The 26,778-nt window shown below is 39.6% G+C and overlaps 1 protein-coding gene across 5 annotated transcripts in view; it reads right to left on the bottom strand.

Annotated features, from left to right (window-relative positions):
* Nucleotides 1-24,367, bottom strand: part of LARP1B (La ribonucleoprotein 1B) — a 33,313-nt gene extending 8,946 nt beyond the window's left edge. Inside the window, exons 1-10 of one of the 5 annotated variants that reach the window (XM_085221829.1) lie at nt 23,849-24,367; nt 17,216-17,277; nt 16,081-16,140; nt 13,029-13,209; nt 11,527-11,670; nt 9,159-9,302; nt 8,738-8,906; nt 4,907-5,051; nt 1,428-1,602; nt 476-648 (exon numbers count right to left, since the gene is read on the bottom strand). In XM_085221829.1, the coding sequence (XP_085077955.1) occupies nt 476-648; nt 1,428-1,602; nt 4,907-5,051; nt 8,738-8,906; nt 9,159-9,302; nt 11,527-11,670; nt 13,029-13,209; nt 16,081-16,140; nt 17,216-17,277; nt 23,849-24,122 (1,527 nt within the window). In that variant the 5' untranslated portion in view covers nt 24,123-24,367. The remainder of the gene's footprint in view (nt 1-475; nt 649-1,427; nt 1,603-4,906; nt 5,052-8,737; nt 8,907-9,158; nt 9,303-11,526; nt 11,671-13,028; nt 13,210-16,080; nt 16,141-17,215; nt 17,278-23,848) is intronic. The other 4 variants (XM_085221828.1, XM_085221826.1, XM_085221831.1 and 1 more) reach the window with 4 other exon arrangements.
* Between the last annotated feature and the right edge of the window lie 2,411 nt (nt 24,368-26,778).

Raw genomic sequence — 26,778 nt, 5'->3', positions numbered from 1 at the left:
TAAATAAGAAAAGGCGATGCATTTTATACTTGAAATAGATAATGATCATCCAAATCGAAGACAAATAGAGCACAACTGAACACTTTCAATAATGAACATACAGAATTAGAAATGACACAGCCACTATAAGATATTTATCAAGCTGACAAGTAAATTACTCTTCTAAGTAATTCAGCATCATGAGTTTTTCTCTCATAGCACAACAGCTTTTCAATTAAGCACATGTACAATTGTTCATCAGCAGAAAAAAAAAATTACATTTCATCACAGTGAGCTTTGGACCGGGATTTGAAATGCACTTGGTTATTCTAAGTCTGGATACGGAGAACAGTGCCCACACTAACAGTTTTATATAATCAAGTATCACATATATTGAAGTGTGGGAAAGAAAACAAAAACAACTGTTTCATACTACACCTGGAAAGTGGGAAGGCTTTGCATTTGCTTATTTAAATAAAGTTCTTTCTCATTTTACCTTTACTCTAGCAGTGGATGCATGATGCCTGTTCTTCACTTCTATCCAAGGTTCAGAGTCCAAATCAGGCAAACTTGTAGACAACCCTTTAGATATTGTCTGAAAATTATTTGTTTCAGTGTTTTCCTTCAGACTCAACAAGCTTCCCATTCCTGGAGAACTTGGTGCAGACTCTAGCATTGAAAAACAGTAGTTCAGTTCCTGTTGTGTTGTTTTTTGTTTGTTTGTTTGTTTTACACATTGGACTTTCCTATAACCTCATCCACTACTTGTTACCTCTGTGGTTCAAGTTAGCATTGATTAGCACAATTTCTTTTCATTTTAGGAGATCAATTTTCATAGTATTTTAGGAAAATACTAATTTATCAGCTTACTTAAGTTAAACGTATATAACAGACTCAGAGAAATCATCTGTTATTCAGAAAACAAGAATTAATTTATCAGAGATATGTTTTCCCTACACCAGGCACCAGCTCTCCGGATGGCTGCCTAACTCATTCTTCATTCTTCCAATTTACTTTGAGCCAACACTTTAGTAAAAGATTTACTAGCCAAACACTGCTTTGTTTGCAACAATCTCCATATTAATAGTGTGAATGAAATACCCATCCAAAACTAGGGTAAATAAAATACAGTTAACTTTCAGCTAGTATCAAAATGAAGTAGGTTTTATGACTATCTGAAGACTACTACTGCTTCTGCTACCGGTAATAAAAAAGGATTCCAGGCCATTATACCTTCTGGAGAATGCTCACAACTATAGCACACAGAAGACATTTTTATCTACTTAGTATTAGCCATATCAGCCACAACCGTACAGCTGGCAGGCATATTAGCTGAATGAACCATTACCAAATGCACAATTTCTATTACGAAAACATTATTAAGAGGCAAATTTCCTCAGCTAGACAGACAGTCCCAAACTTAAGTTTCTATTAAAGAAATTCTTTACCAGTATGTGAGCCATAGACTTGACCTGGTATGAATTCTGGACAATTGATGAGCTGAGAAAAGTCAGTCGTTGACAGATTACAGGAAGGTGGACCTGGAATTGGCCACTTTTCTGGATCAACCCTTTTTCTTATCCTCTGATCCACAATTTCAACTTCTGTACTGTCCTTTAGGGCCTGTTGGACAAGCACATTACAGCTTACGAAAACATTACATATCCAGCACCTTCTTATGTCCATGGAAGACAGTCAACTCTTTTTATAGTACTTAAAAAGGGAATTCAAGCTTTTTGTACTCGTTCTTCATAATGACTGTCTGATCTTTCTTCTACTGGTGCAAACAATCTTTTCATTTTCAAGGATAACCATTCATCATCTTTTTAAATTTCATCAAATATCACTTCCTCCCTCTCCCCAATCTGCAACCCCTTCCTTGTGAGAGGGCACCAAACCAACTCCTTCCTAGCTCTTCTATCCACTCTTCTAGTTCCCCAAAACTAACTCCAACCCCATGCATTTTCTTCTTAATTCTAAGCACAGCTAACAGACAGTACAGAATCAGAGTGGTCAAGACTGGAAAGGACCTCTCAAGATTATCTAGACCCTCTATTCAAGCAGGGTCAGCCATTTCCAGCTGTGTTTGAGCACCTTCAAGGTTACATATGGCACACTCTCTCTGGGCAATTTATAACAGTGTTCAACCATTCCCACAGTAAGATAGAAATTAAAAAAAAAAAAGTTAATAAAGTCACAAGCTAACAAACTGCAAATATTTTTCCTTTCTGACATTAGCATGTAGACTGATACAGAGAGTAAGACCCAGAGAAATTCTGTAAAAGAATAACCAAAGATCGAAGGGTGGAGAAATTTGTCTTTCATTGGAACATCGAGTTGTTCTCCAGCCAGTTAAGTACACATAAGGACTTCTAGTCTATTATGCATACTTGCATTTATGAACTAAGGGAACCCGTATCTTAATTACAAAAGATGCTTAGACTATCTTCTGGTTAAGAAGGAAATAGTATGATTGTACGGTGTAAAAAAATATGTTTTTTTCCTTAACTTACTAGACTTCAGAGAGAAGACTGGGTAGAAAATATAACATACTCCTAGACAACAAGTCCAGGAATGATCTGATAACAATCTGCTGGAGCTTCTCTTGAAGGTGTTCATTTTCTGGCGGAAGATCCATTTGTAGGGGGGCATGGGGGTGCAGGATATTGCAGCACTGTGACAGAAGCTGCTTCCACTAAATGCAACTTCAGGTACAAGTGAAACCAATTATCACCCTCAGGAGAAGCATGAATTCAACTAACTAAAGGAAACTGCTATGGAAGCTTAGTTCAAGTACATTAAGACTATTTTCACTTTCATTTTGCAGCCTAGGTCTCTGTAAACACTCGCGCTACACTGCTTATTTTAGATCTTATGAAAGAATGCTTCCAGTTTCCCATAGACTTATCTTATTTAAATGTGATTTAAGGTAACTATGTAACAGCAAAGCACTCCTTAGACTAACAACATACCAAAAAGACTCCTCCCAGACATCCTCAGTAGCATCCAAAACATATCATATTGAGACCCTATTTTGACTGCACACAGTAAGTAGAAAACTAGCATTAAAGAATTTGGAGAGATCATAGACAGAGAGCTGTGAAACAGTAAGGTACTGCAGTTCTGGTAAGTGAATAACCTGTGGTCCCAAAGATCCCCTACTACAATCATCAATTCTGTTCTGGATTGATCAGGCTCATGTATTAGTAAGCTGCTGAAGTACTGGACAGCCTCAGAGCCACATGAGAAGGACAACATCAAGTATGCACAGTATCCCTGCTTCTGGTCAGATCAGCAATATACTGCAACAGGTTTCTGTGCTAGAAGCAGAAAAGCATCTTCCTGTAGCAGCAGCATGACAACCGCCAGCTTAAGGACTGGGCAATACATTTAACGACAAGGTCAGTAGAGAGCTGACATACATCTTATGAGAGTCAACGGAAATAAAATAGGAGCTAAACAACAAGTGGATTCTGCAGAACAATTTCCATTTTCTTGCTTGCTGGCAGTGTTTACAATTTAGGCAAGCCTGCTATTGGACAAGTATCTCTGGACCTGAGGAAAATTATTGCCAGAGAAGAATTCAACATCATTCAGGAACACACTGTTAAGATCACCTCAGCTTGGCCAAGTGTGCTATGCTGTAATTTAAACAGAAACCCATTTTAGCCTTCTAAATAAAAAAAATTCATCTGGAAGAGAAAGGCATAAAGATCTGTTCCCTTTCAGAAATCTTAACACAAAGTGTTCTTATTTTAGTAGAAAAGTAATTTGGCAGCCCAATTTTCCCACTCAGAATGAAGGCGTAAGAACCGCTCTCCCTAAAAATCTTGTAAACTATTAGAAATATCTGGTACACCTTGGCAATAGACACTGACCAAACAATATAATTTGTGCTAACATCCTGAAGATTTTGTCAATCTAACAGTTGCCCTAAATTACAGTAGTGGCAGGCTCAGTGAAAACCCCCTCTGGACTCCTGAATACTCAAATAAACTCTGCAACTCTTTTTGCTCTAAAAAAGAAACACAGCAAAACAAGCAAAACATGTTTTCCACTCTCACTCCGCACACACAGAGAAGTGGTTCTCTTGACAGTGCTCAAATGGAGGTCTGTGATGTTGAACCTTCATAACCTATAGTTGGTTTTATTTGTTTTAAAACACCTGCCAGGCTATTTGTGCAACTATCCAACTCGCACTCTAAATACATGATGATTAGCTTGCAAAGGAATCATCAAAAGTTTCTTCAACGTACCTGCCTATACTAAGAACACCTATTTACCATGTTTCAACCTCTCAAAACACAGAATCCTCAAAGAAATAACAGATGACTGACTCTGCAAAAGAGAGTCTTGCAAGTATATTCTTTAAAAGGCTTAATATGCTTCTTAGGTTTTGGCAATATTACAACTTCTCAGCATCAGATAACATCCCTTTTACATTCTCCTCCTTTTCGTTTTCTTAAAAGAATGACCTTGGAATGACTCTACATTTTTTGCTATGTACAAGCACTCTGCTGAATTATGCAGCAAGGAGCTTCTATATTATATGCACATGAGAACACCTTGCGTGGGTACTCAAGACCACATTTCTCTCAACTTCTGACTCAAAACAGGATACTGAAAGTTCAGAAGTGAATAGGATTCTGACAAGAAAAACGAAGTAAGCTTAATCTAATGCACTAAATTACTGACCCTATAAACATCTTGGATATAATTCTTCAGTTTGTCTATAGACGTAGAGATGTCTGTTCCTTTCATCTAATCTCCCCTTTCTGTAGCCTCACTCTTAGAATGTTTACAAACTGCAGAAGAAAACATTTTCTGCAGCATTCTACCCTCAGTTCCAATGGGACTGTGCAAAAATCCATACAAAAGAAAAAAAAGCACCAAAACTGTCTACACACATGCTTCTGTATTATTTTACCTCCAAAATGAGTGTAGCATTCGTAGTCAGAGCTTGCACCCTGTGGAAGCTAGCAATCAATGAAATAGGCAGAAATCCTTGTTGGTCCATCTTTCTCCTCATGAAGAAGTCTCTTTCCAAGTTTTCTGTGCTGAAATAATACTCACTGGACAGAGAAACAAAAAAGATGCAAATATGAGCCTATTATAACAGAGTAAATCCTGAAACAGTAGCCAAAATATTCCTCGGTAAAGTCTTCCATTAAAAATAGAGCGTAATCAACAACAACACTGTTCTTTCAACAAAACTTTTGGAACAGCATGCATGCATTCTCATCATCTTAGGAATGACTTATGATCCAGTACAGCACACAGGAATACACATTAAAGCTTTGTTAGAACCTTTGCATGAACTGTGTGTGGAAAGATTCTGTTCAGTTTTTCTTTCACCCATCCCTCCTTATTATTTACATGAACAGACAGAAACAACATTCTCTTAGCCTCCATAAAAGATGAAGGACAATTACTGCTTACATCTTACTTCCTGTTAAGCAGTGCAGTGCAACCTCATCCTGAACTGTATCCTTTCCCAGTTTCCAGTACATTAGAAGGTTTAAGTGTCCTATCTGAGTGTTGAGGCACATATATGCACTCTGAACCACTACTTGAAGCATGCTTGCGGGAAGATGAAGATGAGAGAACCAAACCAGTAATCACGTATTTTTCATGAAACTGTACCAAACAGCACAAGAGATCATGGAAAAAGGTAGAGGCTAAATGAATAAATGATATTAGTTAATAAGGAGAAAATGGACAAGGATCATTTCACGAATCTGACAATGCTACAGAACAAGAGAGACAAGTAACAAAGAAGTTGCAGAAAGACAACATCTTAAACAATGAAGTCGATGTATAAAACAATAAGGATGTCAAGATCTTTTATACTTAGTGATGAGAAAAAGCGGAGAACTGAAATCACGATCAGACATACAAAGCATGGGAATAAGAAAACAACCTATGGAGGAGAACAGAAAAAAAATTGTGACTAAAATCTAAGCCTTTAACAGGGTTTGCACACCATTCCATATTTTAGCATCCTACATCCAAGGAATACTACTATTCATCAGGTTCAGGAAAAAATAAGCAGTGAAATGTTTATTCTGTGACTTAAATAGAGGTTGTGCAAAATAAAACAAAAAAGCATTAAAATGCTGAGGAAAAAGCACACATGCAAATATAAAGTTTAATTCCAACAATGAATAAAATGCTACGCATCTCCAGTGAAGCTGGCTTAAAGCTAAAGTCACCAAATGGAGCGGATCGCAATGCTATCAGCGAACCAAAGAGAAGCTTGACACCATTACTTTCTATAACTTTTGGTGGCTAAAAAATTTTTAAAGCAAAAGCCGGCTATATGAAACACTCAGCTCCAAGACAGAATGAAAACAAAAGCCTCAAAGTTGGACAATAAGACATACGACAAATGAACACACTGCCATTAACTTGAAACAAACAGCAAAGAGAACATAGCTCCTAGAGAATTAAGCTCTTACTCAGATCTAAGTAAATCGATCGGCAAAGCAATTGTGCACAAAGGTTTCTCTCAAGAATATTCTATTTACTGTGCTGAACCAATGTAATTCTCTTCCCCTAAAAGTCTAGAAGATAGACAAGTACAAAAGCCATGTCAATGTTTTTGTAATGGTACCTTTACAGTCATACAGTAAAGGTAAAAATCTTGTAATGATTCACCTAGTTTAAAATTCCACAAGCAGAAATGGACAATGACTGAACTTGACTCAAACTGCCTCATTTGATGTCCATCATTCTAGAAAAAGGAATTTGAAAGAACATTAATGATAAAGACAATGCACAAGTTTGTTTAAGTGGAGGGACAAATCTAAACACAAACACACACCCTCCAGCTTCGCTTTTCTTACTTTCTTCAGAATCCTTTTATTTATTCTTGAATCAATATAGACTTGGATGCACATCTGAGCTTTTATTTATCTGTTTTTAAGAGAACTTGGAGTTCTACTGTATGGTGCACATTGAGGAGTTTCAAGGCACTGAAACGTTCCAGGCTGATTATGTCAGCCCATAATTAAAAGTGGTAATGATATTCTTGGTAAGTAATACAAATATTCCTCTTGCACATCAAACTGTTTCTTGGGACAAGCGTAAACTGCTTGACAGCAGTGTACTTCTTACTGTAATTACAAATCAACTCGGTTGGACACAGCATCTAACATTTTTTCTTATTAAGCAGGTAAACAGTTCTAAAATTCATCAATACACTACAGAAAACCATTTCCCTTCTCTAGTACATCCTCATTTATCTCAGACTCCATAAAGGAACTCCAACATCCAACAATTATGTTCAGCTTTCTTTTGTACATGCTTCCTTCTTTGGCACAATCACTTCAATATTTTAGGACTCGATTACAAAAGGCAGACCAAACCATCTCCATGTATGAGTTAATGACACGTAACTGATGAACAAAGTCGGTTTCCCATCATTTTTATGTGATACAAGAAATGTATAATAAAACCACTTTTTTTTTTTTTCTTTTTTAAGGAGCACAAAAAGGGTAAAGTTATATTCTAAACCTACTCAAGAATTTCTCTCTCTTGAAAAGCAAATTCCATAATCCATGTGCCTTGGGAGACTATATCAGACAAGCAACCAATGGCAATGGTTAGCCAGCTACGCTGTCTTTCATGGACACCTGCCAACCTCTTTTTTCTAAAATAAGACACAAATATAACCAGAAGTCAGATGTGACCAATGCTGCAACTGACATTTTTCTCACCAAAGGGGGACATCATCATGTCCTACCTTAGAAGGTCTGGATTCTACACTGCATGCCCAGAAATCTGGCCAACAGTGGAGTGTCTGTGCTCCTCCCTCACTTGTCTGAGGACAGTGCAGGCCGATTATCCTGACATGGGGGTACATGTCCACTGTCAGGTGTCATAGGGGCCTGGTAGCAAGAGTAACAAAAAAGACTGCAATAGAAGTTTTGAAGTTGATAGTCACATGCCAGATACTTTCTGCCCTTATACAGGCTTTTTTCTTCCTTTTTTTCGTCAACTGTAACAAAAGAAGCAAGAATAAAATAAGCAAGTTGCTTTATGGAATACAAGGGCAATAAAAAACCACCACACAGGCATCACGGGGAAATGCCGTTACAAGTATAGAAGATGAAATATCTGCCAGTGGTGGAAACTGTCTCTTTAAAATGAACTAGTGGTTTCCAGGCCCTTTTGACATGTCTCCTGGTGATAATCAGTCTTCCAGATGATTTCTCATTCCTAATGGTATACACGAGAAAGTAAACATTTCAGATTACTAGAAAATCAAGTATCAAATGCGAAACTACTCTTTCAGTTGAATGTTTCAAGTGAAACACTCTGAAAACATAAAACTAACAAGAACACTCAAAGTGAAATCGAGAGCAAATAAGAGAAACCTCTCGCTGCACCACCCAAGAAGAGCTTTATATGCAAACAGACCGATGGTACTCAAAAACACAAGCTCAGAGACATCCATATCTCAATTACATGACAACATAAAAAAGGGCTATGTACCATAAATAAAGAAGGTTTATGAGTTAGAGCCACACTACAGCACAAGATGCAGAACAGCTGCCTTAAAATTCCTCCCCATCGCTCGTGTTTTTTTCACCCCATTTGTGAGTAAGCTAAACAGACACTGGTAATGGTCAAATCAAAAACAAGTTGAAATGCCTTCTTCCCCACCATTTTATGGCTGATAACTCATTCCAAAGAGTGTTTAATCCTTTTCTTAAATGATCTTTCAAAATATTTGCATACTAAACAATCTACTTACATTTGACGTTTTATATATTCTTTCAGAAGAACTTCATCCACAGAATACATCTGCACTCCTGTTCCATCATCGTAGTAATACATCATACTAGAGTTAAGCTCAGGTTGAAATGCTTGGTCAGTTATTTCACCATACAGTTCTTGATAACCAACTGAATAGTCAAAGTTCCCTTCAAAATGCAGGTGAAAATAAAAATTAACTCAATTAAGTCAGACATAATTTAAGACATGAATATGATACACACACTACTTCATGATTGGCTTTTAACATCTGATTTAAAAGAAACAGAAATCCCACCAACCACTTGAAAATATCAAGCTATAGGATATGTACCTTGAGATTACCCTAACTTCATATGAAAACATCAACATTATAAATATAGTTTAAAAAACAGATGCCACTCATCTATTTCTTTGCATACTTCTAGGGTTTCCTCTGCTTCGTCCTCTTCCTTTGCCTCTACCTCTTCCTCTGCCTCTGGAGAATTCTCGAACACTGCCACCCTCACTTCTCACACTGCACACTTCATCGTGATCATCTCTCTTTTCTCTATCACGATGCCAATCTTTAAAAGAAAAAAAAAAAAGTATCATACAATCATAATTAAACATCACAGAGCAATTCATTAGTCTCTGATTAATTCCTAGATATTAACCTTAAAAAACAGCACAGAAAAGTACTCTCTATTTTTTGAATACTCTAAAACGTTGAAGGAAATGAAACTGCTGAAGAAAGGTTTGTGGAGCAGTGCCTAAGCGTGAGTGGGTAGGAACTGCTAGCAATAAGGAGTAAATGAGCTGACTGGCAGTCAATCTCAAATGCTTCCGAAGCAACTGGATGCTCATGCCAACTCAGGGATCACAATATATGCAATAAGTCTAGGATAGGAATGCATCATCATGCCATTCTCCTTCGAGGCATGGTAATACTCTCCTCTTCTGTGGACAACTCCCAGTAGTTACAGAAAGCTACACAGGGCTGCTAACTCTTGATAATTCTGCTCTGGGGAGGATTTCCAAGGCTCTCTGGAACCTCCCTTTTGTTCTCAGAAGCAGCCATTTACCACTCCCCTGACACAGCCTTTTAAACAGCAATATTTTATTCTCTACTGATCTTCCCCTAAATGGAGCTGTTAACTTAAGAATCCCTTTTTGATAACACAGGTAAATCTAAGCTCCGTAAATTATCCCCATATTCCAGGAAACTCCTTTGTCAGAAGAATGGCTGGCTGTACAAACCACATGTGATGTCACTGAGGTCTGCTAACTTCAACATAGGGCTGACTAAAGCCATGGCTCCTATTAGAAATCCCGCTTTACTAGCAATTATCTTTAAGAAACCCTGCAACAAAATCTGTATGCCTGTACATTCAAGTTTCTGTATTTTATCTTCTGTAAAATAATAACTTAAATTTACAAATGTCCTAATCAATATATGTCTTTCTCTATGGGAATCTGAACCTCTTAGAGATTCCAAATGTGGCTTTGGTTCAAGTATTTCCCCTAGCCAGTTTCATTTTTGCACTGAGTGTACACACAACTCGTTAGACACATGCAAAAGCCCTACAAATAACACGTTCAAGAGTAACTGTTCTATTTAAGCCTGACACAGGTTCGGTTTGTTTGTTTGAATTTAAATAATCAATATTTCTAAAGAACAGAAGAGGTTTTATGCTTTCTCACCCTGAAATTCATCTTAAACGACCATAGCCTTGATGTCAAGTTTACACTAGAAGTTTGTGGTTGTTTGACCATGGGGCTCCTGATGAAACTGGAGTAAAGTGAAGCACTAGTAAGAATCCTTCTCCTGCCCACTTCTGTTCCTCAGACATCCAGATAAAACCCTTTTATCAGTGTTTCTAAAATGACTCCAAAAACAGAACTCATCTCAGTGATGTCCAGCACTTATTATTATAGGGAGCAAACACTTGAATTATTAATGCATATCACAAATCTGAAACTTAAATGCAAATGTACAAACCATAGAGTTAGAGTTAGCCTGAGGTCTCTACTTTCTGACAAGCTGTATTTAGAACACCTGAGGACCAAAGGCAGTACCAGCTACGGTGCACTGTACCCTCTGTTGTGCTAGTACAGCTTTTTGCATGGCCATGCTGAGAAACATACTAGGGAAGTGAACTTAAAAGAGAACAGTACCAGAAGAATTGCCAATGCAGAATTCAAAGCGTGGTCCCGCAAGCAGCTGCTCTGGCCGCAACAAACTGCGGGAACAGGAGTAGAGCAGGACAGAGCAACTCATTACAAGAACATTATCAGACTTTCTGCACCGTGAAACTGTGGTCCAAGACATACTCGTTAGCCATCAGGAGAACACATGGCTCTGAACCAGCACAGACTGTAAAAATAGACTGTTACCAAGCTCTTTTACTCAGAAGAGTCATTGACTGAGATGTTACAATTCTGATGAATATGTGAAGAATTAAAAAATAATAATATAATATAACGTTTTAAAGAAGACTTTCCAGTTTAAAACTTGAATGTTACACTATGGGACAATTCATTTATTTTTATGAATTATTGGCAAACATTAACACTATTTTTTTGTTTTGGTTTGGATTTTAGTATTGGCAAAGTCAAATTTCAACATCAGCTGCCAAACTAATGCCTACTCTTATGGTTTCACCCATCAGAGAAAAAAAAGAAGAGCAGCGTAGCACTTCCAATGTGTCTGGTTCAGTTTGATTGGACTTACGCTAACAGCCAACAAGTTTAAAGTCACACTTCATTTGCGACAAACAGGAAGACACAAAGAGATCGAAAACTACTTACTTCTTGTCTCATTCCGTCTGTTGTTATGAAGTATTAACTTGTTTGTTTCCAGCTGACATCTTGAGCTACTTCGAGAGCTTGATCTTTCTTGACTATCTGACCTTACATCATCCAAGTGAAGTGGAACCCATTTTTGCTTGTTACCTTAAGAAGTTAACAGCTTTCTCTTAATTATAATATTGCTTGAAGTTTCAAATCCGATTTAAGATTCTATTTAACACCGCTTTTAAAATTGTAAATAACAGTAAATTCCCATGTGAAAAAACTAGGAGAAGCAGGTTAAATACTAATTGTATTTTTAAGATATAATAAAAGATTGAACAACAACAGATGCAGTAAGCAAGAACTTCTCAAAATGAATGGTAACCTTATAAGAACTAAATTTAGACGTATGCATGCTCCATAAATATACAGTTAAATACATACACTAAATTCATTATTAAATAATTTCACAATTTGCACATGAAACATTATGTAAAAAATAGCATGTCAGGTTAACTACTGAAATACAGATTATAATCACTAACCATACAAAACTTCCTGAGAATTCTGCTGTGGTATAGCAGTTTTACATCAAGACATTCAGATTAAATTCATTTCTGTGCATCAAAAACAGTAAGCAAAGCTGTACCTTGCTGAAGGCTGGCCTGAACATCTACTGGCCATTTACTTAGTGATAATATTCACTGTTCTAAGCTTGATTGATATTGTGAACTTTGTGACACATAACACTCATAATCCACATTGAAGGAAAAAAGAAAACTAAGTTGGTTTCTGTGGTATGCTTTGCTTTGTACTTTCACTTAGATTAAAAAAATTAAAAGCACTACAGGATTTTATTTTTTAACATACACAAAACAGGATTAACAAATCTAAACAACAAAGGTCTTTAGGAAGACCTTTCTGAAGAACTATCAGCAAGTAATCAAGAAATAAAGCAGTTTATGGCAGCAGTATTATAAAGCTACCTCAGTTCTGTCTTCGTTTCACTCAAGTTTATTGACTAAGAAAAACAGATGATTGCTTCCTATTTTTAATGTAATAGAATGGATCAAGAGGAAACAACCAACCTGGTTCAGTTCTCAAGCGATATTTCAAGGTTTAAGCTAGTAGCAAAATATGAAAATTAAAATGATAACACCTATAATGCTATGCATGCACGTATGTGTATGAAATTAAATGACCATAGTTCTAACTATTCAATGAATAAAAATATGAAAGATGATAATCAAATGAAACCATAATTTTCCAGTGATTTTACATCAGAGCTGCATATAACCATCAGGAGGACATGAATTGTTTTTTCTCCAGAATTTCTGTTTGACTAAATAGGACACTCCAAAATATGAGAAAGGACTCCAGTTTTAATCTTCCCAACACAATGTATCCTTATTACCTAAAAAATGCAAAACAAAATGTTCCATCACGTCATTCAACTGGAATTAACATAAATGTATCAACGATTAATTACTGCATTACACTTAGATTACACCCAGACAAACCTTTTTTCCTTTGGTTGTTAGTTTGACCTTCATCTTCACTAATGGTATCTCCTGGACCATTTGGGTTAGCCTCCAGGTTGTCCTTGGTTCCATTATTGCCTTTTTGATCAAATTTCTCCTCCTTTTCTTTTCTATTTGTTGGCTTCTTACTGTGACTTAGAGACTTGCACTGAAAAAGATACTGGTAATTATTTTTGACAGCACAATTGGTGATAGCAAAAGATAAATTTCTTTCAACTATTAAAATTCTTTTACTATTAGTTGTTCCTGAAATCTTCAGGATGGTGAGTTTTAACAACTGTGTTGCTTTGTGAAGTCTTTCTTTCTGCTAGTCTAGCAAGACTATGAAGACAATACTTTAAAAGGAACAGGGTCTGGTTTGGTTTTTAACATGAAGATGCAAAGCTACAGAATGTACAACAATCATGCTTCAATACCTCAAAACTGAATTGCATACGATAGGAAAAAAAGAAACACTATGTACTTACTGGTATCTACTGTTAAGACTGATTGACTTTTAAAGCTGTATTCACAGAACTGTGAATGCACAGCAGCATGTGATTTTTTGATTTACCAACCTCAGCTGTCCACGTAAACTATAAGGAGCCACAGCTCTTAACTCTGTCAAATTTGTTTCATTAAACCAGAATATGAGCCAAAAACAGATGTGGAGCTGTATGATTAGATTTACACTCCTCCCCTCCTCCCCCAAAATTAGAATATAGCATTTACTTAGAACTGTTTGCATTTTAGTAGTGCCAACATCCTGCAAATCATCATTTCTTGGAAACCTGTAGAACAGCAAGTTTCAAAGAACATAAAACAAACAGGATTTCACTAAATAGTGGAAAACGTCATTTGGAGTGGATATAATATCTTCACACAAGATTAAACCTTACAATTATTTTTGCCAAACAAGTTCTCCTATCTTGTGGAGACTGCTTTGAACTTGCTGGAATGCATACAGTAGATACTGCAGTACTATCCCCATAATTACTTTGAATAAAAAACCTTCTCCTAAACAAATCAACTGGGATAAAATACAAACTGATTGTTTGGTATAACAGACACTACTTGAATTTCTGTGATTAAATTCTCACATATTGAAGCCAACAGAAGTTTAATTAACATTCATGCAATACAATCTAGACCATTTGGGAAAGCAAAAAATCTTAAAAAAAAAAAAAAAAATACTCCTGAAAGAGACTACTTCAGAAAACATCAGACATTTTTGTTTTTGTCTCAGCCACTCTGATTAGTACTGTACAGAAATCATCAATCACACTAACTTTCACACAACCAGCAGATGTTAAAGCACTGTGCCCCTACAGAATACAGAAGATAAGGGTGTATGTTTTCCAGACACCCCCCAAAGAAAAGGAGCTGGTAAAATAAGCATATTCTAGACTTAACTATAGATCAGCATTAGCATTTGAAAATATTATTAAAATATATAAAATGTTGTTCTTTGAATGCTATTCAAACTGGTGGAACTAAGCTCGGGAGACTCTCTCCTTTTCTGAGAATCAGAACACTTATGGTATGAAATTTATTTTTGTAGGCATTGTCATAGAACTTCTCTGCACCACAGCAGCCTCCTACATCTCATATATTACAAGAGGTGTATCTGAAAAATTACAAATAAGAAGCATTCCATAGTGAAATTGAAAGCATAATCTTCAGGAATGGCATTTTTGAGTCATTAGACTGTGCCAAATGAAGAGGATGTGCATTTTGCATCAAAGGTATGAAATGCACAGATGAAACTGTTTATAGTTTTATGAATAATCAAGCAGGAGTTTGATGCCCAGCAAAGTTACACACTTCTAATGTTACCCAGTAAATTAGCAGTCTTAGAGGGCGAGTCTATCAACAAGTGTCTCTCGTGGTATCGTTAAATATATCACCACTGTTCCCCTGAACAGAATTGGAGCAGCAGCATCTCAACAACTGGCAGGAATGCTAGTGACAGAAATTATCAATACTAAAGAGAAGTTAAATCAAGGATCTTATATAAATCCTGTACCTTAGTGGCATGTATGTCTACACTAAAATATTTCAGATGCTATTTCAGTAACTGAATAACCAGCAATTTATCTGCATGTAGTCTGTTCAGGTTTTAAAGATTCTTCTAGAAACAGAAAAAATATTCTCTGTATAAAAAGCTATTTGAAGAGGCAAATACCTAGAAGAAAACATAGTGCTATGTCAAATGTACAGACATCTAGAAGTTTGACCTGCAACATGAAAGGCCTGGTGAGAAACCCGAGGACTTAATTAGGGGAAAGAGAAGGTGCTAGAATCTGAGCCTACAGGACAAACGACTCATACTGAACTACCTTAATATGCTCTTTTTCAGCTTCTATTTGCATGTTTTCAATTATACAACACACAGTGCTGAACCCAAATCTTCTGGTTTTCCTCACCATGAAAAAGCAGAAAAATCAGAGATGCTCTGCTAGGACTAAAGCACAGAGTGAAACAGCACCGGATATACAGGAATTGTCTACGCTTTGTTGCTTTAAATAACTTAACACAAGAGGTCTGAGATATGCACGTATCACTTGAGATATTGTAAAATAAAGAATTGGATGACATTGGCAATAGGAAAATAAATCCTTTCTCTATCCCCACTTCTCTGGTAATTCCCAGGACACCTATGCATAGAACAATTCGAGGATGAGAGAGTGCAGCATGCTCACAGTCCCAAAAGTTACAGGTCTGTGGCTCTTTATAAACCTCTCAAAGAACAGAAAAAGGAAATAAAAGAAATACATAGTAGATTGAATACAGCACTTTTTTACTCTGCATGTTCACACAGGCAAAGGTGGAATGAGTGCATGTGTGCATGCTTGTGAAAGGTTCAGACATTGTTTTATTAGGACAGACAGTTAAGCACAGACCAGCATTTGGAATTATTTTTTATAGATAGATAGATAGATATAGTAGTATTATTATTATATACAAACTCTAGAATATGGCAACCACATTAATCACAGAAGGCCACGTGATTCTTAATAAAATAGTATTGCAGGTAACAATAAATACTTACTTCATTGTTTGCTGTTTCACTTGGTGTTGGCCAGTCTCCGATATCAACAAAATCACCAGCCTGCAAAGACAGTCAGAGTTTGTGCTACTTCCTAGATCTAGCCCCTTTTAAAACATGGAAGATGACTGTCCTGACTTTGATGACAAGACTATCCCCATTTGAACAATGCTGTTAGAATTAGCAATTCTTAAAAGCTGGGAAATACAAAACAAAATAAATAAGCAGCTTTTTTAAACAGAATAGATCGACAGCAGAAGTAATCAATCTTTGCAATTACATCCCAAACGAGGTACAACACATCTTACCTACCGTGTGATAGCAACTGTCTAAAGAATGTCCTCACATGTAACATGTAAGTGGACATGGCCAAATAAAGATGATAAGCAAGCAAAATTCTTTATGTTCTATTGTTAGAACAGACTAATGAGTCTCAAGTACACAAAGAACAACGTTCAAGGCTAATTGTTTTCTTACAGATGACTCCCTACTTGCTTTAAAGGTATCTTCCTCTTTAAACACCTTTTAGCATTTGGAAGACCTTTGAGCACTGGTTTTACTCAATCTAAGAAGGCGTGGCTGCACAAAATGTTAGAAATTTAACTGCTCAGTAAGAAGATTCAACGTCTCTCCTGTCATAGTCATTTTACAACAAAAAATAAAGTACACTCATTATTAACATAATACAGAAATAGCATTTCCAAAACAACCTATCATCCCATGTCCTCAAATTACATTGTTTCATTATAGGCCCCTTCCCATTTTATATAATCTTGTGACTTGTTCAAACCCCCTTGTATACACACCACTTTAGTTTTCTAATTTCAATTTTCTTGTCTTTTTTTTTTTTAAAACCTTTCTGTCTTCAAAATTAAGCATTGTCAAAGTATAAGAAGACGAAGTAGAAGTTTCTGTTCTTAACTTCAAAATATCTTCTTTTTTTCTTTTTTAATAGCAGCAGCTGTTTGCTACTGTGAATATTTACAATCAGAAATATTTCCTTGAAATCATTTCATTTTTCAACTGTATTATCAGCAGCGCTAAATGCCAGTTTAGATAAGCAGGTTACATTAACTGGGACTTCTAATTCAAGCAGCCCACTAACTCCAAGCTAAATGTTCTTCTGGCAAATACAAACCTTGCTGCATTTCCTCGTCCTGGCTTTCGCTGCTTTTACATGTTTAGTGGAATTCTCTAGTTCTGAAAAAGAACAACAGCAAAAAATACTTTCAAGCGTTGTAACAAGTTGTGCTTAAGAAGCATAAGGTATGCTTTAACAATTTCTCTGCTATCTAGCATATTACACCAATGTTTTTTTAGTGGCCTCGGTATTGAAGCCAATGCACATTCATAAACATAATTACTAGAAGAGTATTACCACAAGATAACTAATAGCATATGACATCAAAAAATTCAACTCACAACAAGTGTAAATAGCCTCAAAAAAAAACAGGTGAACAGAATATTACATAACAGTATGTAAGCATTTGATGAGCTACAATGCCAAGACTCTCTAAGCATTGGTATTTTAATTCAGGTATCAGCAAAAATGAGACCCCAAACAAACAAATACCCAAATACTAGAAGCTATACTAAAGCACACGATTCATTTAAGAAATTTACCATTATGTGAGCATGAAAAAAAAGCTGTTACACATGGGCAAATTCCTAGTAATTTCAATTCATAAGCAATCACACAACTGCTAAAGAAGTGAGCCATACTGCTCAGAAACAAATCAGAGCAACAGAAGAAAAAATAAAATGAAAGGTGCAAAGACAAAATAAATGTAAAGTTGATACATTTTTATGTTCAGATTCCACAAGTTACAAAACCTGTTTATGATAATGTAACCAGCTGCCAGAAAGCTGATAGTCAGACATTTTCAGAACCATCCTAAGACCTAACCTTCATAATAACAATACTCCTCCTGAGCAACAGTGCCCATGTGAAGTCATTACGCCTTTTAATATATATGCCATTTCCATTCTGTACATGAACGCAATTTTCTCATTTTCCTCCCATTTAATTGTGCTCTTTTTTTGTTGAGTATTCAAGGGGAAAAAAAAAAAACAACTCAATAGCAACAGAATTATTACTAGATAACTTCTCTTGAGAGAGTAGATCCAGACAGATAAAATCGCATTTTAGTTTCTCCTACCTTCATTCTGTTCTCAATATGCCTTTTTTTTAATTACATTCTTCCAGTTGCCTTAGTTTCACTCTCATTGCTGCTTCTTTCCCATAGAGAAGCAGCTACAACCTTCAATGGAAAAGTTTTTTTCAGCCTTTTACTGAAAGCCGAGCTGAAACCATTGAGCATGGCTGAAATCACTAGGGGGTTGTTAGTTCCTTGAGGATAACATCATCTCCTTAGCCCTTATCTCTCTGGCATCCACTGACTTCGCTAATCTTCCTCATTGCAGCTTCACCCTGGGAACCCCACCCTTATGCCCAGCGCACACAAAGAATGTATGATCCTAATTTTTACTTACCATTCAATAGTAAACTGCTACCCTCTATGAAATAAGGCAAAAAAAAAGGTGGTAGTCATGGAGCAACAAGCTAATTTGTGCCAACAACAAAGCTGCCAATTGCCCGCCACAGCAAACTGACCAGCCATAGTGTTTGCTCTCTGAACAGAGCTCTCCTTTTAGCTGTTCGGTTACCTTACCAAAGACCTTTTTCACCTCACAGCACTTGTACTTAAATTGCTACCCAAGGACTGCTCTGTCACAACTTCTCTCAGTGCATCCTTGGTAAAGCAAGGAATTACACAGAAAAAAAGCCAACTCAGCTTCACCGCAGTACCTTAGTCATAGGACATTATTCAAGGCAGCAACAGAGGCCACCTGAATCAAGCAAAATGAGACACAACTTGTTTTGTCGGTAACCTTTCTTATCTGTTTATAAATCTAACATTTAGTAATCTAAGACTTAAAAGACACATTTGCACACTAAGTGAAAAGAAAATTAACATCAGGCAACAACATTGCCTAGCTGATGGTGCCCATTCTGAGCAGAAAGGCTGGGGAGCATGCTTGAGCTCACTGGCAAGAGCTCCTCCAGGTTTCCAGGGTCTCTTTCAGACCCAGATGTAACTGACGTCTCCTGCCCAGCCAGCTTATCATTTCTGAGCTGGATTTTGGCGTGAAGCATGAAAGAGAAGATAAGGGGTGGGGGAAGGAGGATGAGAGTGAAAGAACAAAACATGGGCTCCCTTGAAATTTTTACCTCAATCAAGTCTGTCATATTCTCCACGCAGACAAAGCTCACTCTACCATACATTTAGATAAGAGTTCCATGCTGAATGTTAACCCAGCCTTTGGTTTTAGAGTCACGTAACAGTGCTGAATACCAGAAACGGTATCTTCAGTTTACGGCCACAACAGAAGCCAGCAGCCCCTGAAAATACACAACTGTCTGCAATTACTTTACCTGGGGGGTTTTAGCTGAACTTTGAAGGAGTGGGCTGAAAGAAAAATCAATCAAGGATGAGCAACTTTAATTGCTAACAATCAGAATTCAATCAGTGAACGCCAGTTCCATCCGCATGAAAACTGAAATAACCTTTCAAAGTCATTTTAAAAATGGTTCATTCAAGTCTTCTTATACATCACATCCTAACTCAAGGTATCTTCTGCAGAAAGATATGGATGTGCCAACGTGTCAAGTGCAGTATTTCAAGGTATGAGACAGCAGTTAGCAAAAAACAAAAGACAAACTGCCAAATCAGCAGCAATCCTCAAGCAGCAGCAAAGAAAAGGTGAAACCAGATGCTGGGCAGAGGTAGAGGAGCAAAGTTTACGCATAAAGATGCATCACCAAAGTATCACCAACTAAAAGCAAATTAGATTTATTTTAGCCTATTTATTTTATAAACCTTTTATTTATTTTAACAAACAAATGTATAGGTCTTGCAAACGTGACAAAATAATTCCTTGGAACATATGCTAGTTTCAATTTAAAGCATGGATTTATGATCCAAGATTCTTGGAAATTAAAAAGCAGTCATCTATGTTAACATCCTTTCCTACAGCAGTTCAAGCACTTTATAGCAAAACAGCATTAGTTGGACCAACTTTCTCACACTACTTGAACAAACCAAGGCACTGCATTATGCCACCAGCATCCTTCCATGTGCTTATAGTCAGAATCAGCTTTTCAGTGTAACAAGTTCTGAACAATCAAAAGGAAAAAAAGTCCCCGACATATGATGTGTTAATCGTTACACTTCTTTCTTAACCTCTGCTTCATTTCTACTATTATTTGGTTCTTAGCTGCTTCATAGAAAGCTGCAACCTGTGGCTCAGTTTCTACAAAAGCTCTCATGCTGAAGCAGGAGCACGTGCCAGAGCACAGCCAGGTCTGCATGGAGCTCTGGGCAGCAGGATGCATTTCTCTCAGCAGTCTCCAGTTTAGTAACCAAAAATACCGTACCATGCAAACAGATGTATGTTGTGTTCTATGCACTGTCATAGGCCTGGAAAACACAAACAGCAGATTTGAGAATGCTTTTACACCCTGCAGGGTAGGATAATTGCTGATGTTGTATCTCTTGATAATTCTTAAAATAAAAAAGCTGCTACTCAAACTCACAGTGAATTAATGAGAAATAATGACAGCATTTGCACGAGATACATCAAAGCACTTGATAGTCAGATCATTTTCCCATTTATTCATCAAAACTGTAAAGTCTGTTATCCTTAATAACACAGCACATCTTTACTAAGCTGTACCTGCAACACCTACTTATTAACAGACCATAGCTAATCAATAGCACATGTGAATCAGTTTCTGCTACTGAAACATCAACCAGATGAAGGCAGTCCTCAATGTGCAGAAATCAATGAAGAATGACAAACTGAGCAAAATATTAAAGACTGAAGCATGCAGTTACTTAGATTAACTACAATATCAAAGAACACTAGGAAGCAAACTCACCACAGATACTTTGCTTTAAAGAATACTTCCATAAATTTCATGGACTTTTCTTGAGCAATTACCTAATGACTCGTTAGAGTCCAGGATCAGCTATACAGACCACAGAACTTCTTGGTTGGGTTCCCCTTTAAAAGCTTATAAAAAAAAGGCAGTATTTCATCAAAGAGGAGGGAAAACTTCTGAATAAAATCAGTTCAACAACTCCATGCTGGGAATTATTTAAGCGGAGAAAGGGTAAACTAATCTCTTTTGGGAGAGCCTGGCTCCAAGAGCAGGCTAAAATAAAACAAAATTCAAAGTAAAGACAAGGAAAACAGGAATAATGCTGGGTTGCTACACGGCCTCAGTAGCGACACATCTCCTTGGCTCCATTTAAAACAAAACTTATCTTGTTACCTGGTAAAAAATGGTTATCAACATGATTACACGGCACTTCCTCCTTGCAGCGTTCCTCTCTTAATTACCGAGTTTCAACTTGAAGAAATGAAGACGCAGTGAAAGCTCAGCAGTACAGGAGAAGCAGGGAGGAACGTGTGTGCTGCAAGAACTGCCTTTAACCATGGTCAGCCCCTGCCAAAGCTGCCTGCCTGTGCCATGGATCCTAGGGTTAGATAGGAACCCATGAACTTCATTGGCAATTCCATATTGCTACCCATCTTTCTCCATGAATTAACTGCAGATTAACAGCAGCAGTTATATCATTCTGAAATTGTTCTACTTAGAAGTTTAATAAAAAGCTTACTCCAGAACACCCAACTATAGCAACAAACACACCATAAAAACATGAAGTACGTTCATATGAGGTGTTTGGTTTACCACCATGTTATTAAAACCTACTGACATATCCGACACCCAAAATTAAAAGGTAACAATGCTTGTAGAAAATTCTTTCACCGGGAAAGACTTATAAGCTTTTTCCATTACTTTTTCCTTCTATTGTCTGTCCAGTGATTTAGCAGTTGCCTTCAAAAGGAGGAGTTAGTTCTGCCTGTGGTACAGATGAGTAACACCACAATGCATGACTGCCTGAAAGCAGCCTTCTCGGCGTGTAACTATCACTGAGCACGCCGCTGTACATGCATGTGTCAGGAAACTTTCAACAAATCAGGCCAAGATCAACGAGTTAAACAGGCTTCAGCTGCTACTTTGATGTGAGATTCTTTTCCGTTTTATTATCCCCTGTATGGACGGTTTTACATTCCATCCCAGCAGTGCTTCTGCTCACCTACTTAATATTTCACATGTGTAATTTCCATACTACCACATTTATAAGGGCCTAGTGCAAGTGACGCTGCTGCCAGTTCACTGCTTCAGAACACATCACCTGCAGACTGGGGCACACAGTCAAGCCCTGATGGATCAGCCACTCCAAAGCTCACCCAAAAGCTACCCGTGGCAGCCACACCGCAGCACACCCCTCCTCACGTGCCTGTTACTGGTACCACTGCCACCAGCAACTCCTCTATTTGCTGAATTCTGCCACTGAAAAAGATACCCCAGTGCAACAGCTCAGTTAGGTGGTAATTTCATAAATAATAACTTCTGCACAGATGAAAAAGTTTAAAGCTCTCTGAAATAATCAAACTAAGCACGTAACGTACGTGGTGCATGAACTCCACACCTCCATTCTCTCTTCCCCCAACAACTATTTTTGTGTTTTACCTTAAGTGGGAAACAAAACCTCAGCAAAGAGCAGCATTTCCAGCACAGGCCCAACCAGGCCCACGAGGCAGTACTGCACCGCTGTACTATTATTGGGACTGCCCCAGCAGCTCGGGCAGGTGACGAGCTCCCTGTCATGTACGGGCAGGACTTCAGCTGCGGCACAGTGCTGGGCTGCAGGAGCAATGCTAAGTCGGCATTTACGAGTGCGTCAGTACACACAGACAGCATGGCCCCACGGTACTGATGGGCACACGTGCTGCCAAAAGGTTTCATCTACAGCTAAATAAAAGTTCTGTGGTCTGGAAAGCATTTCTCTCTGCCTACACGATATATCTGCTTGGAACTGTCCAGGGACACATTTCTCTTTGTGAGGGAGGCACACAATTAATTCCAGGATAAAAGTGACCATGAGAACACAAGTGGGGCTGTCAGGAGCCCTCAGGAGCACAGGCCAGAGCACACGCCGAGCTAAGTATGTGAGGCTGGCAGCTGCTTCAGGCTGACAGCAGCACTCCAAGAAGTGCTGACTTCGAGGAACTCCACAGGGGCCCAAGGCTAACGCCGGGCAATTTCAGCCAGGTCTGCAGTCCCCAGTCCCTATAGAGCTCTCACACAGCTTTACTTTATATTTGCGGTAATTAAAGGCCAGCAAATTGCACCAAACTGCCCATCTTGGTCTCCATCTCTTCCCACGGAAGCAGCCCGAACCGTCAGCACTACAGCTGTTAACACTAAGGCCTTTGCAAGCCCAACCTTCTGAAAAGCAAAACTCAGAAGCAAACCGAACAAGGAAATTCTATAAATAGGTAAAAAAACAAAACAAAACAACTAACCAAAGCAAAACAGAAACAAAGAGCTGACCTACAGGAAAGCAGCGGGGATTCAGCAACGCTCCTACATGTCAGCAGCACCGCACGGGCCGCTCAGCGTTCCGCTCGCGGTGCCGGGCCTGCAGCGGCCGCAGCCTTCCCCCGAGCCGCCGTGCCCATGTATGTAGAAGCTCCCGGGGCCGGCCGCGTGCAGCGCGGCGGAAAGCGGAGCCGGGGTAGGAGGGATGGGACGGGACGCGCTCTCCCCGATACACGCGGTGTTTTCGCGGAACCGAAAGCGACGCACGGCGCCGGCCAGCACCCCGCCCGCCCGGCCCGCCGCCTCGCCCCGCACCTGGTTCCCGCGGCACGGGCTGCCCGTCGGCCGCGCCGTCCCGCGCGGCTCTGCGCTTCGTCCACGGGTTCTCTTTGGGCGGAGGAGCTTCGGCCGCCGCCGGCCGCCGCCGCTCGTCGGGGTCGGGCTCCCGCCGGCCGCCGCTCTCCGCGGCCTCCTTCCCGCCGGGCGAACCGGGCTCTCTCCGCCGGGCCCCTTCCGCCGGCCCGTCTCGGCCCTCGGCGCCCCAGGCCGGGCGCTCGGCGGGCGCGGCGGACACCTGCGCGGCGGACATGCCCTGCCGGCCGCCGCGAGCGGCCCTCGGGGGAAAGCGGCGGGGCGCCGAGGCGGGGCGGCCGTCTCTCCTCCCCCGGCAGCCGCCGCTCCGCCCCGTCTCCCGGGGCTCCCCTGTCAGCTCCGGCGGCCCCTCCGCCGGCGACCGCGGCGGGGGCAGGAGGGGAGGAGCGAGAGAGGCCGCTCGCTGCCAGCCGCCGGCTCGGAGGGCGGCCGCCGCCCCGGCGGCGCGGTGAGCTCACAAGGGCCGCGCCGCGCCCCGGGCTCGACGGGGAACACGCGCCGAGCGGCCGGCCGGCATAGCGCGGCTCGGCGCCGCGCGCAGCGACAGGAAAGGCGGCCGGGAGTGCTTCGTTTTACTCGGGGACGGGGCCCGCCTCGCAAACCGCATTAAAAGCTGCGTTAGACGGGACACGTGTAGCAGCGCTGCTCGAAAGCGGCCGGTCAGGCTGAGCTGCGCCACCAGACTGAGCGCGAGGCGCGTGCCCCGGGAGGCAGCGGCGCTCATCGGGCCGTGCGGTCACAGCTCGAGTTCGGCGGGTGGGGCACGTGGGGTTTTTATAGGCCTTTCCCACCCCTATATACATGATTGTACGATACGATGAAGGTCTGACAACAATTCCTTTAAAAGCTAGTTAAATATTTTTAAAAGGAACGTTACAAATAACCAAATTTCTGGAGTTTTGCCTCGGCAGAAATACCTCTCATTTGAGACACCATTACTCTGCTTTACAGAGGTTATGTGGAGACAAACCGTGCCAAACTTAGCGCACATTGCTGTCACTGCAGATTTAAGCTGAAAACATTGGAAATAAGGGAGATCTTTTCTAGAAATACATTTACAAATGCTTCTGAAGCACTTTCTGTATAAGTGACGTGTCATTTTTCTTCATTTTTAATTGATAGCAAGAAAAAAGTGCAGTTACTGACAGCAAGTTTTCAAACACCTAGAAGCATTTTTCTTTGCAAGTAAGAGCTCTGCTTCTTCAGGTGCACAATGCTCACAAGGCAAGGACGTGCCAATAGCACATCACAGTGACAAATTCATTTGAAATAAAGAAAGAAAGGCAAGTGTTGCTAGCAAATAAGGGCATTATCTGCACACATTTACCTCTGTGCTCCTGAGGAGTATTTCCCACACTGTCAGTTCAGTACAATTTGCAGTTATTTGGTGTCCCAAACTCAAAGGTTAGACAGAGGCATTGAAGACCACTGTCAGAGCAATAGGAAAGCATAAAGCCCTACCTAGTCACTGGTAGAACAGCACTCCCCTCCCGCTTCCTTTTCCTTCTACAAGTGTTAGGGAGGAGGCAGCAGGTCTGCAGGGCAGCTAGGACATGAGGAACACTGCAGTACTGGCACCTGAAGACCAGGGAAAAGCAGGAAATCTGTTAAGAGTGGAGGAAAGCTGGGCAAGGAGCAGTAACATGGTAGCATTACAGAATAGCATTTTACTCATGTCATGGTTTTGCATGGGGAATGACATGCCTATAGACTATACAAACTTTCCTTCAACACTTTGTAACTTATCATTACAGCCAAGCTGACACAGAACCTGACAACTTAAGATAAAGAAAGCTCCCTGCCCCACCAACTGTAATTACAATCAACATGTATAAAGAAAAGTGATAAGATATATTAAAAATATTAATAAAAACATGTAGTGCCCCCCACAGCAAAAATACCACACCGAGAATCTTTATAATAAAATCTGCTATTTAAAGAGTCTCTATTTAAGTTTCTACAGCATTCTAGTAAAACAAAGTTAGGCTCCATTATTTGGTGCCAAGGTCTCTTTTTGACAAGAAAGGGTGTTTTGACTTTTAAGAGTAACACAACACAAATGATTTATCTTTGCTACAACACAAGCTCAGTGGTCACTTCTCAGGGACCTTTTTTGGACTTCAGAAGAAAAATTACAGAAAGCTCTACTTGACACCGGTTAGACACATTTCAAAGCTGCTTCTTCCAACTGCAAAGCCCACTTCCCACACCATTTGTCCCCCTCACGTTTTATCAAACTTAGCATGCTGAGGTGTTACTAGAGTCTTGAATTTTTAGCCAATGTAACTTAACACTGCAATACGATTGTGCTTTGGTTGCTGGAAACAGCTGGCAAACTGCAGTTAGATTGACTGTTCCAGTTCCACAAACCAAGCCACAACCGTTTTCCAGTGTTTTCTTTTTCTTTGTATATAAACATCAGCAAGCCTCAGAGATGCAAGGCCAGTAACATGCACAGCTATCTGTTCCAAGCAGCCTGCGTGCGATATTCCCATCTGTCTGAGGGACTACTGCTGATGATGAAGCCACCTCCTTTCACCTCTTGAATGACATTCCACCAGCCCAACGCTTCCTTCCCCCCACAGAGATGGAAGAACAGCCATCAACAATTACTTCCACTTCTGAGCACATTACAGCACAGTATACCCTTCTGTGGAGCACAGCAACAAGCTGGAAACAAGTTCAATGAAGCCATGGAGAAGCCTAAAATTAGACTCACTGTGATATCATAATTAGCTGATAGGAGCTGAATGTAGAAGAACATGAAAGCGATTACATTGTTTATTATGTAAAGCCTTTATCTTGTGCTGTAAATTAACTACTCTTCTTATGCTACAGTGCTAGAAGGAATATTCAGGAGTTAAAGGGTGACA

Source organism: Meleagris gallopavo, chromosome 4 (genome assembly GCF_905368555.1).
Source record: "Meleagris gallopavo chromosome 4, MGAL_WU_HG_1.1, whole genome shotgun sequence".
NCBI lineage: Eukaryota > Metazoa > Chordata > Aves > Galliformes > Phasianidae > Meleagris > Meleagris gallopavo.
Note: the sequence above shows the minus strand (reverse complement) of the source record. Positions and strands in the feature narration are given on the sequence as shown.